We start from the raw sequence: 13,390 nt of genomic DNA on the forward strand, positions 1-13,390 counted from the left end.
TGATCCAACGGCCGATATCTTCCCAGAGCGAGATCCGACAGCCGAAAACGCATCAAACAAAAGATCCGACGGCCAGAAATCGCTGAGCTCTGAGAACACTCATGTTCTCCCAACTAACATAGTTCTGGATGTTGAACAATGAACAAAGAAAGGGATCATCACGCCCCAGGCCACGGGCCTTGCTGCCTGGGGCCTGACGCCACAACTGACTGAAAGTAACACACACAGCTGCACACACGACACCAAATTTGATCTCCCATTTTCTCCAATCAACTCGACCATGCCATGATTCTTGCAGCCTCATGGTATCTTAATTTGATTTCCCGTGGCTTTCGAAGCTACATCTATCTCGCGCTATTTTCCCTTCAGCGTGCGCCAACTTCTCGCGTGTCAGACGGCCATCCATCATACGCCACGTTCATTGAGGCACAACTTAGAAAATCGAGCAAACCATGGCTCAATTCTTTTGGCCGGTTTTCCCAGGATCTTGAGAATCAGACCTCCTCCTAAATAGCTAGGAGTATAAAAAATGATCAAGATTCTGAGAAAATCTAAGAGGAAGTTTGATTCTTAAGATTCCGGCAGAATTAGCCAAAATAAACTAGGCCCGTGCTTAAAAAATCTAGGCCTATGTTATGCGCTTAAAAAATTGTACTATGAGGAGGGTGGTTTCGACTTGTGGTAAGAGCAAGTACAATAGGGTGACATAAGCAGGCTATAAGGAATAGAATAATATATCTTTGCTTAGTTGAAGAGAGAGAAGAGGGGAGAGAAGAGAAGCGGACTCTTGGTTAGTAGCCAGCTGCAACACGTGATCCAAGACGCTTTGTGAGAAACTGAGAATGTAAGGTGGACCAACTATTGATAAACTGGCGCGTTATACATGCCGGCTAAGTGGTTGGTTGTAGATGACATGACAACTTCTTATAGTCGACCGTTGGCTGTATTATTAACCATGATCTAGGAAAGCACGGCATGGGCACATAATATTATATATATATATATGAAATCTTGTAATAAGACTTGGCCACGTCGATCTAACAGGGGCTAGAGCTTTGAAAAAAGAAAACAGAAGCTAAAGCTAGGGCGCGTGGCCCGCCGACCACCTCATATCCTACTTGTAGTACATTTCTACCTTTTCTTTGCATCGTGAGTAACGTCGGCATTGGACTTCACCGTCACACTACCCCACCCAATCTCCTTCCTGGACCTGTCTTTACACTTGTGTTGGTCTCCTACTTGGCCTTCGGCACCGGCGTCCGCATGTGTTGGATCGAATCAGCAGCTCGTGATATGGGTGAGCAATCGAGCTTCGCGAAGCTACTTTCTATACGTGGCGGCCATGTACGAGCACCGCCAAGCGACGTGTCCCGTTGCTTCTGCCTATAAATGCCGCCTGCTCCAATCTCCTTTCCAACACAAGCAGTCGATCGATTCATCCAAGCCAGAGTTGAGCAATACTAGCAGTGAGATTTGGTCCTTCCCATCAGTTCGTGTTTGTTAGTGAGAGAGAAGACAAGAGGAGATGGCCTCCAACCAGAACCAGGCGAGCTACATGGCCGGCGAAACCAAGGCCCGCACCGAGGTAACCGTCATCTCCTATAGTGCCTACCACTTCATCCTGCTGCCGCGCGCATGCGCCGTTGCTTCCGGCGGTGATCTGAAATGCTCTCTTCGTTGTGCAGGAGAAGACCGGGCAGATGATGGACAAGGCGGGGCAGGCCACGGAGGCCACTAAGCAGAAGGCCGGCGAGACGGCCGAGGCCACCAAGCAGAAGGCCGGCGAGGCCAAGGACAAGACGGCGCAGACGGCACAGGCAGCCAAGGACCGCGCCGCCGAGAGCAAGGACCAGACAGGCAGCTTCCTCGGCGAGAAGACGGAGGCGGCCAAGCAGAAGGCCGCCGAGGCAACAGAGGCGGCCAAGCAGAAGACGTCGGAGACGGCGCAGTACGCGCAGGAGCGGTCCTCCGACGCCGCACAGTACACCAAGGAATCAGCCGTCGCCGGCAAGGACAAGACCAGCGGCGTGCTCCAGCAGGCCAGCGAGACGGTGGTGAACGCCGTGGTGGGCGCCAAGGACGCGGTGGCGAACACGCTGGGCATGGGCGGCGACAACACCAACACCGCCAAGGACACCACCACCGAGAAGATCACCAGGGATCACTAGCTAATTTGCTTCCTTTACTCGTTTGGTCGTTCGCGGGCCTTTTACATAATTGTAGGTTTCCCTCTTGTGTGATTTCCGCCCATTTGGTGTAAGTTTGCCTTCGATTTGATGTACTCGTGTCAGGTTCTGTAATGAATTACTTAGAGCAACTCCACCGCGTCGACTCAAGATACGCGTTTTGTCCGTTTTTTGTCCATTTGGCATGGCCGGCCAGGCGAACGGACGCGTTCATTTTTTCATTTGGATCAGCTGGTGCGTTCAACGGAGGCCGACCCAAATTTACCCGCGTCCGAAAAAAAACAGTTGTAGAAATAAACATAATAAAACATTAAATGATCAGTCAACCGCCAGCCAAAGTCCACTTAAAACGTAATTAAATATTAATTGAAACATAAAAAAAATTGCGCCCGCACGCTGCTCTAAACATCCGCCTTGCCCTTGCCGTCGTCATCACCCTGGTGAGGTCGATGAAGACGGGAACCGGGCCAGCCCACCGAACGCCGCTTGGTAGGCTGCCAGGACAGCCTCCTCCGACGTCTGCTGGGACACCTGCGGCTCGCCGGGCGCGCTCCTCCTTCTCCGCAAGCCGCGGTGCCTCCTCGTCACGGCGCAGCTGCTGCTCCCGGCGCATCTGCCGCTCGCCATCGTTCCCCTCCTCGGCGAGCCAGTGCACCTTCCAGCGCTCAAGGTGGGCCACCTCCTCCTCCGGCATCGCGGCGTAGTGCACCGGAGGCGCGCTCACCCACTCGCGTAGCTTGCCGGTTCACGTGTAGGGCTCCTCCGGCCAAGTGGGCGGAGGCGACGAGCGCTTCCGTGTTGGCATGGGCTCCGGCTTCGCCTTGGGCTCGACAATTGGTAGCGGTGGCGGAGGCGGGACGAAGAGCGGGGCGTGAATGGAGTCCCCCACCGTCAACAAGGCGAGGGCGCGCTCCAGCCCATCCCATTGGGCCTCCTCCTCGATCCTGCTCGCCTCCAGCGCGTGCTGTAGGGCTAGCTCGAGGGCGGCTTGGTACGCCGCCTCTTCATCCTCCTCCTCTGGCAGAACCTCAGGCGGTGGCGGAGGAACGTTGTGGTCGACGTGGACGCCCCGGCGGTGCTCCTCCTCGTGCTCTAGCGCGAACTAGTGCTCCTAGTTGGGGGAGTCTGGCGCGTAGGCACGCATCGCCTGCTGCTCCGAAGTGAGGGCCTCGCGATGCTGGCGAACCTCCTCGGCGTGCGCCTGCGCCGTGCATGGCACTGCCGGAATGGGGATCCGCTGCGGATCTAGATGCCAACCGTGCGGCAGGCTGACATCCGGATACTGCAGTGGCTGACGACGGTACTGCCGATGCCACCGCGTCTAGTGGACTGGTATGTACAAACGCTGCCGCTCCGATGGCGAGCCGCGTCTAGCAGGCGGTGGAGGAGGTGCTCGCGCCAGTGAGCCACGGGAAGAGCTCGCGCCGGCGCTGAGCTTCCCCCTCCCCTTCCCGTTGAAAAGCCCCAGGCTTGCTAGGGTTCTTGGTCTCCGGCGAGGGAGCACCGCGTGGCTAGTTGTGGACGGGTCTTTGATAACCCACAAGTATAGGGGATCGCAACAGTTTTCGAGGGTAGAGTATTCAACCCAAATTTATTGATTCGACACAAGGGGAGCCAAAGAATATTCTCAAGTATTAGCAGCTGAGTTGTCAATTCAACCACACCTGGATAACTTAGTATCTGCAGCAAAGTGTTTAGTAGCAAAGTAATATGATAGTAGTGGTAACGGTAACAATAGTAACGGTAGCAAAAGTAATATTTTTGGTGTTTTGTAGTGATTGTAACAGCAGCAACGGAAAAGTAAATAAGCGAAGAACAATATGTGAAAAGCTCGTAGGCATTGGATCGGTGATGGAGAATTATGCTGGATGCGGTTCATCATGTAACAATCATAACATAGGGTGACACAGAACTAGCTCCAATTCATCAATGTAATGTAGGCATGTATTCCGAATATAGTCATACGTGTTTATGGAAAAGAACTTGCATGACATCTTTTGTCCTACCCTCCCGTGGCAGCGGGGTCCTAATGGAAACTAAGGGATATTAAGGCCTCCTTTTAATAGAGTACCGGAACAAAGCATTAGCACATAGTGAATACATGAACTCATCAAACTATGGTCATCACCGGGAGTGGTCCCGATTATTGTCACTTCGGGGTTGCCGGATCATAACACATAGTAGGTGACTATAGACTTGCAAGATAGGATCAAGAACTCACATATATTCATGCAAACATAATAGGTTCAGATCTGAAATCATGGCACTCGGGCCCTAGTGACAAGCATTAAGCATAGCAAAGTCATAGCAACATCAATCTCAGAAGATAGTGGATACTAGGGATCAAACCCTAACAAAACTAACTCGATTACATGATAGATCTCATCCAACCCATCACCGTCCAGCAAGCCTACGATGGAATTACTCACGCACGGCGGTGAGCATCATGAAATTGGTGATGGAGGATAGTTGATGATGACGATGGCGACGAATCCCCCTCTCCGGAGCCCCGAACGGACTCCAGATCAGCCCTCCCGAGAGGTTTTAGGGCTTGGCGGCGGCTCCGTATCGTAAAACGCGATGAATTCTTCTCTCTGATTTTTTTCTCCCCGAAAGCAAATATATAGAGTTGGGGTTGAGGTCGGAGGAGCTCCAGGGGGCCCACGAGGTAGGGGGCGCGCCCCCACCCACATGGACTGGGTGTGGGCCCCCTGGTCTTCATCTTTTGCAAGGATTTTTTATTATTTTCAAATAGACGTTCCGTGGAGTTTCAGATCATTCCGAGAACTTTTGTTTCGTCACATAAATAACACCATGGAAAGTCTGCTGAAAACAGCGCCAGTCCGGGTTAGTTCCATTCAAATCATGCAAGTTAGAGTCCAAAACAAGGGCAAAAGTGTTTGGAAAAGTAGATACAACGGAGACGTATCAACTCCCCCAAGCTTAAACCTTTGCTTGTCCTCAAGCAATTCAGTTGATAAACTGAAAATGATAAAGAAAAACTTTTACAAACTCTGTTTGCTCTTGTTGTTGTAAATATGTTAAGCCAGCATTCAAGTTTTCATCAAAGATTATGACTAACCACATTCACAATAACTCTCAGGTCTCATGTTTACTCATATCAATGGCATAATCAACTAGCGAGCGATAATAATAAATCTCGGATGACAACACTTTCTCAAAACAATCATGATATGATATAACAAGATGGTATCTCGCTAGCCCTTTCTGAGACCGCAAAACATAAATGCAGAGCACCTTTAAAGATCAAGGACTGACTAGACATTGTAATTCATGGTAAAAGAGATACAATCATAGTCATACCCAATATGAATTAACAGTAATGGATGCAAATGACAGCTGGGCTCTCCAGCTAGTGCTTTTTAATAAGAGGGTGATGACTCAACATAAAAGTAAATAGATAGGCCCTTCGCAGAGGGAAGTAGGGATTTGTAGAGGTGCCAGAGCTCGGTTTTGAAATAGAGATAAATAATATTTTGAGCGGCATACTTTCATTGTCAACATAGCAACCAAGAGATGGCGATATCTTCCATGCTACACACATTATAGGCGGTTCCCAAACAGAATGGTAAAGTTTATACTCCCCCTCCACCAACAAGCATCAATCCATGACTTGCTCGAAACAACGAGTGTCTCCAACTAGCAACAGTCCCAGGGGGGTTTTGTTTGCAATTATTTCGATTTAGTTTGCATAAAGCATGGGACTGGGCATCCCGGTGACCAGCCATTTTCTCGTGAGTGAGGAGCGGAGTCCACTCCTCTTGAGAATAACCCGCCTAACATGGAAGATAAGGGCAGCCCTAGTTGATACATGAGCTATTCGAGCATACAAAACAAAATGTTTATTTGAAGGTTTAGAGTTTGGCACATACAAATTTACTTGGAATGGCAGGTAGATACCGCATATAGGAAGGTATAGTGGACTCATATGGAATAACTTTGGGGTTTAAGGGATTTGATGCACAAGCAGTATTCCCGCTTAGTACGAGTGAATGCTAGCAAAAGACTGGGAAGCGACCAACTAGAGAGCGACAACAGTCATGAACATGCATTAAAATTAATAAACATTGGATGCAAGCATGAGTAGGATATAATCCACCATGAACATAAATATCGTGAAGGCTATGTTGATTTTGTTTCAACTACATGTGTGAACATGTGCCAAGTCAAGTCACTTAATCATTCAAAGGAGGATACCACCCCACTATACCACATCACAACCATTTTAATAGCATGTTGGCACGCAAGGTAAACCATTATAACTCATAGCTAATCAAGCATGGCACGAGCAACTATGATCTCTAATTGTCATTGCGAACATGTTTATTCATAATAAGCTGAATCAAGAACGATGAACTCATCATATTTACAAAAACAAGAGAGGTCGAGTTCATACCAGCTTTTCTCATTTCAGTCAGTCCATCATATATCTGTAGGAGATATGCCCTAGAGGCAATAATAAATGTTATTGATTATCTCCCTGTTCATAATTATGTTTATGTTCCATGCTATAACTGCTGTGGTTCCCGAGCCCGTATATCCATAAAGGCTCTGGGGAGAACCCATATGCACGTGTGGAATAATAAACGATAAAATGTATTCCTAGTCATGCCTCTAAGACTAGCTCAAGTGTTGCATGATGATTATGTTTTCCCAATCATGGGCATGTCTATGCCAAGCAACTTTGAGGGCACAATGTCAGGAAGGACATTTGTGTTGAATCGACCCGAATTGATGTTATGCTATGAGATACATTCGTCACAAGTTTATTGGTACATAACACAGAGATGGTTAATGTTTGCATGATTCCTTAGACCATGAGAGTATCGAGTTTCTTCATGCTTGCTTCATGAACTTTGGGGTTTGTTAAACGTCATCCGTAAATGGGTGGCTATTACGGCGGCTTACGGGTTCATGGAAAAGTGTGTCAAGTAACTTGATAGCTCAAGATTGGGATTTGCTCCTCCAACGATGGAGAGATATCTCTGTGCCCTCTCGGTGTTACGGTATCCATCATCGTCTGGCCAGACACTTTGTGATTTGATCACGGGGATGCCGGAACACGATAACGAGAAAAGAGAACAATACCGGTAACGAGGTAACTAGCATAGTGGACAAGTTGTTGATCCACGGGAATGCCAACATGTCTCACCTCGGGTATTTGTAACATATCGCGAAGCAACAGGAATAGCACACGGCAACTGGAGGTTCACTCGAATATTTATTCGTGTGGGTATAGGGGTCAATATGGGTGTCCACGGCTCCGATGTTGATCATTGATCGGAAGGGGTTCCGGGTCATGTCTATACTTCACCGAACCTATAGGGTCACACGCTTAAGGGTCATCTATCTGCTGAATACTAGACAGGGAGTCTGAGAGAAAATCACCGAAAAAGTTTCGGACAGCGGAATCGTACCGCAGAGAGAGGGCATCGGATAAGTTTCGATGATACCGAAAAGTTGTTTCGGGATACACCATTAAGTCAAATTGGTTTCGGCACATGCCTGATAATTCTTGGAGGATGCCAGAATCATTCTGGAAGCTTTTTGGAATTTTCTGAGATAAAAACCGGAAATGTTCCGGAGCTGCCGGAGTCACTTCAGATGCGTTTCGCAGATGAAAATCACTAAAACCGGAATTGTTTCGGAACACGTTGAAAATCATTTTAGTGGGTACTGGAAATGTTCTTAGCCCACATAAATATTTTCAGTTCGATCAGATGCTGAAAAATGTCGTCGTGAATAGTGAAAATCAGCTTTATGGTTACTTTATGGAAAGCCACCTTTTGGGGCTTTGCTCCAAAAGATCTTGGGGATGACATGGATGGATAGGAGCCATTTTTTGGGCCCCTCATGGGGGTGTGGCCGGCCACATGGGGTATCCCCCCTTGGGGACCCTCTTGTTCCTTGGTTTCACTCCTAGGTCCTTGTGGAAGGACTTCATTCATGTGCATTTTGGGTTTTTTGTGAAACTACCCTACCCCCTTGGGATTTTCTATAAATAGAGGTGGAGGGGCAGCCCTCCACACTCATCCCTTGCTCTCATACACATGCCATGCATTATCTGGCTTCTTCTCTCCCTCCCACGAAAAGAGTTTCGTAGAGCCGTAAGGCTGTCTGGGTTCCGGCAGGAACTAGTTCTGGACGGCGAAGCCCTGTCGGATAGATGACACCGTATGTGTGCAACTCTGTAGAGAGATCGTAGTTTCGGTCTTAGTTCGTGAGTGCCTCCCGAAGGGCTGTCCGTGTGACCGTCCGAGTTTCGAAGGTCCTCCCGAAGGGCTGTCCGCGACACCGTCCGGGGGGCTGTTCGACCGCCTCCCGGAGGGCTGTCTAAGGAGCAGATGAGGGTATACATCCTCGCAGTTGGGAGGTTGTAAATCCTAGCTGCGGGGATCTGCACCACCGATCGTCATCGACTCTACTTCCCGCTGCGCTACGAGTCGGTAAACAAAAAGGATCAAACCATGTATGCAGTCTCCATAGTGGTCCTGGGCTGGTGCGTAGGTCGGAATTTTTTTGGTTTCTGTCGCGTTCCCCTACAATATCATCATAATTGCCTTTCATTTGCACGACAGAACGATGTGAATAATAATATGAGTGCACGTGCATTGGACTAAGCTGGAATCTGCGAGCATTCAATAAACAGGAGAAGACAAGGCAATATGGGCTCTTGGTTAAATCAACAATAATGCATATAAGAGCCACTTCAACAATTTAATCATGGTCTTCTCCTATCGACCCCAAAGAAAAGAAAAGAAATAAAAGCTATTTACATGGGAAAGCTCCCAACAAGCAAAAGAAGAACGGGAAATCTTTTTGGGTTTTCTTTTTAATTATTACTACTACAGCAAGAAAAATAAACTAACTAAAAGCTACACTAAATTTTTTTGTTTTTCTTAAGGTTTATTAAACACACAAGAAGAAAGCAAGAAAAAGGAAAATAAACTAGCATGGATATTACAGTGAAAAAGTATGAGCACCGACATCTAGCAATGAGTGTGTGAACATAAATGTAATGTCGGTGGGAAATACGTACTCCCCCAAGCTTAGGCTTTTGGCCTAAGTTGGTTTATTGCCAAGGATGGCCTGGCGGATATCCATAGTTGTAGCCGGGGTCGTACTGAGACGAAGAGGACTCTGACTGCCACTGGCTAGCAGTCATCTCCGGATCCCAAAAGTAATCAGACTGTCGTGGAGGCTCAAATTGTGGTTCCGGCTCCAGGGCTGGTGTAGGGTTCCGGTAGGCTTGAATGGCCGCCCACGGAACGAGATGCGGACCTTCAGATAAATTAAACAAGGAAGGAGCAGGCAAGGTAATAGTCTCAGGGTGATGTTTATCAAAGAACAATTTGTATTTAAGCTCCCATTCCTTATTCTTAACAATAAAATCATGCGCTAACATACTCTTATAATCTAAATAAGCATTGGGCAACAATTTTTCTTCTTTCTCATAGAGCCTAATAGGTATGTTATAATGCGCAGCTAGGCGTGAAGCATAAATACCTCCAAAGATGGGGCCCTTAGTACGGTTCAGACTTAACCGTTTATCAATAATACCGCCCATACTAACAGTGTTATCGGAATATAAAAAATGGAGCATAATGATAATATCAGGGACACTAAGGTTTCCACAGTTTCCGCGACCAATTACAACGACTAGCAAATATGGCAAAGTAGCGTAAAACAGGAAAATGTATGCTAGTGATTCTTGCATCGGAAACCTTCCTAGTTTCCCCCACAGTGATGGTGTCAATAAACCCGTCCACATCTTTACGATGTGGTTCATCTAAGGTACCCTCGAAGGGTTTTGCAAACCTTGCAAAATTTATCTAGTGGGATCTTCTTAACAACATCATATAAATGAAACTCTACTGAAGGAGGTGTTTCTTTAGGAAAATAGTAGAAGTTTTGCACAAAAGTATTGGTGAGTAAGAGATACTGATGACGTTGGTCACGGAGGAAGTCGGTGAGGCCAGCATTCTCAGCCAATGAATAGAAATCATCATAAATCCCGGCTTTTCTCAAGAAATCATCGGAAGGCCATTCACACGGCCGGACCTCCGCGGTGCGAGGCAAATTATATTTGGGCCTCTGTGCTTCTTCATTTTGCTTTTCCTTCGAGCTTCGGCTCATCATTATTTTCTGAAATATTCTGAAATTTTTAGTAACTTCAAATAAAAGTAAACCAAACTCAACAAAATTGATAGCGACTACTCCTACAAGTGACTAGAGCCTATATCAAGCATTAGAACTACTTGGAACCATATAAATTTGACATGCAAGCTCAAGAACATGGTCACCTAGGCAGCACAAATTTGCAATGAATAAAGCACTAGAACAAAAACTAATTGGACCAATGGAGGAGTCACATACCAAGGAACAATCTCCCCAAGCAGTTTTGTGAGAGGTGCTTTGAGCAAGGAGATCGAAAATCACAGCAAAATGAGCTAGAACTCGTGCTTGAGCTGGATATTGGTGTTTGTGGGAGGAAGAAGGAGTGTATGGGTGCAGGAATAAGTGGAGGAGGGCCACCGTGGGCCCACGAGGCAGGTGGGCGCGCCCTGGAGGGTAGGGCGCGCCCTCCACCCTCGTGGCCAGGTGCTTGCCCCTCCTGCTGTGTTCTCAGTGCCAGAAATTCTCAAATATTCTAGAAAAAATCATATGCATTTTCAGGGCATTTGGAGAACTTTTATTTTCGGGGTATTTTTATATTGCACGGATAAATCAGAAAACAGACAGAAAAATACTATTTTTACTTTATTTCAACTAAATAACAGAAAGTAGAAGGAGGGTACGGAAGGTTGTGCCTTCTAGTTTCATCCATCTCATGCTTATCAAAAAGAATCCACTAACAAGGTTGATCAAGTCTTGTTAACAAAATCATTCCGAATAATCATGGAACCGGAGAAATTTCGAATAACACTATGTTACCTCAACGGGGATATGCACATCCCCAATAATAAGAATATCATATTTCTTCTTGACAGTAGGAAGAGGAAATTCAAAACCTCCAAATATAATCGATGGAATTTTTCCAATAGAGTTGATACTATGAACTTGAGGTTGTTTCCTCCGAAAGTGTACCGTATGCTCATTACCATTAACATGAAAAGTGACATTGCCTTTGTTGCAATTAATAACAGCCCCTGCAGTATTCAAAAAAGGTCTTCCAAGAATAATAGACATGCTATCGTCCTCGGGAATATCAAGAATAACAAAGTCCGTTAAAATAGTAACGTTTGCAACCACAACAGGAACATCCTCACAAATACCGACAGGTATAGTAGTAGATTTATCAGCCATTTGCAAAGATATTTCAGTAGGTGTCAACTTATTCAAGTCAAGTCTACGATATAAGGAGAGAGGCATAACACTAACACCGGCTCCAAGATCACATAAAGCAGTTTTAACATAATTTCTTTTAATGGAGCATGGTATAGTAGGTACTCCTGGATCTCCAAGTTTCTTTGGTATTCCACCCTTAAAAGTATAATTAGCAAGCATGGTGGAAATCTCAGCTTCCGGTATTTTTCTTTTGTTTGTAACAATATCTTTCATATACTTAGCATAAGGATTCATTTTGAGCATATCAGTTAATCGCATACGCAAAAAGATAGGTCTAATCATTTCAGCAAAGCGCTCAAAATCCTCATCATCCTTTTTCTTGGATGGTTTGGGAGGAAAAGGCATGGGTTTCTGAACCCATTGTTCTCCTTCTTTACCGTGCTTCCTAGCAACAAAGTCTCTCTTATCATACCGTTGATTCTTTGATTGTGGGTTATCAAGATCAACAGCAGGTTCAATTTCTACATCATTATCATTAATAGGTTGAGCATCATCATGAACATCATCATTAACATTTTCACTAGGTTCATGTTCATTACCAGATTGTGTTTTAGCATCAGAAATAGAAATATCATTTGGATTCTCAGGTGGTTCAGCAATAGGTTCACTAGAAGCATGCAAAGTCCTATCATTTCTCTTTTTCTTCCTTTTAGAAGGACTAGGTGCATCAATATTATTTCTCTGAGAATCTTGCTCAATTCTCTTAGGGTGGCCTTCAGGATACAAAGGTTCCTGAGTCATTCTACCAGTTCTAGTAGCCACTCTAACAGCATAATCATTTTTCTTACTATTCATTTCATTGAGCAAATCATTTTGAGCTTTAGGTACTTGTTCTACTTGAGTGGTAACCATAGAAGCATGTTTACTAATGAGTTTAAGTTCACCTTTAACATTAGCCATATAATCACCCAAGTGTTCAATCATATAAGCATTTTGTTTTAATTGTCTACCAAAATAAGCATTGAAGTTTTCTTGTTTGACAATAAAATTATCAAACTCTTCTAAGCATTGTCTAGCAGACTTATAGTGAGGAATATCGCCTTCATCAAATCTATAGAGTGAGTTTACCTTTACTACCTGTGTCGGGTTATCAAGACCATGAGGTTCTTCAATAGGTAATGGATTAAGATCACATGTTTCTTCAACAGGCGGTAGATTAAGACCATGTATTTCTTCAATAGGAGGTAAATTCTTAACATCTTCAGCTTTAATACCTTTTTCTTTCATAGATTTCTTTGCCTCTTGCATATCTTTAGGACAGAGAAATAGAACACCTCTCATGTTCAGAGTTGGTTTAGGAATAGGCTCAGGAATTGGCTCAGGAGCTGGCTCAGGAAGTGTCCAATTATTTTCATTTGTCAACATATTATTCAATAGAATTTCAGCTTCATCCGGTGTTCTTTCCTTGAAAACAGAACCAGCACAACTATCCAGGTAATCTCTGGAAGCATCGGTTAGTCCATTATAAAAGATATCAAGTATTTCATTTTTCTTGAGAGGATGATCAGGCAAAGCATTAAGTAACTTGAGAAGCCTCCCCCAAGCTTGTGGGAGACTCTCTTCTTCAATTTGCACAAAGTTGTATATTTCCCTCAAAGCAGCTTGTTTCTTATGAGCAGGGAAATATTTAGCAGAGAAGTAATAAATCATATCCTGGGGACTACGCACACAACCAGGATCAAGGGAATTAAGCCATATCTTAGCATCACCCTTTAATGAGAACGGAAATATTTTAAGGATATAAAAGTAGCGAGATCTCTCATCATTAGTGAACAGGGTGGCTATATCATTTAATTTAGTAAGATGTGCCACAACAGTTTCAGATTCATAGCCAT

General features: G+C 45.3%; 1 protein-coding gene across 1 annotated transcript; it reads left to right on the forward strand.

Annotated features, from left to right (window-relative positions):
- Positions 1-1,421: 1,421 nt before the first annotated feature.
- LOC543396 (ABA-inducible protein PHV A1) lies at positions 1,422-2,351 on the forward strand. Its single transcript, XM_044595510.1, has 2 exons — positions 1,422-1,585; positions 1,686-2,351. The coding sequence occupies exons 1-2, from the start codon at positions 1,526-1,528 to the stop codon at positions 2,166-2,168; spliced, it is 543 nt and encodes a 180-aa protein (XP_044451445.1). The 5' UTR covers positions 1,422-1,525; the 3' UTR covers positions 2,169-2,351.
- Positions 2,352-13,390: the final 11,039 nt, after the last annotated feature.

This window comes from Triticum aestivum, chromosome 1D, assembly GCF_018294505.1.
Source record: "Triticum aestivum cultivar Chinese Spring chromosome 1D, IWGSC CS RefSeq v2.1, whole genome shotgun sequence".
NCBI lineage: Eukaryota > Viridiplantae > Streptophyta > Magnoliopsida > Poales > Poaceae > Triticum > Triticum aestivum.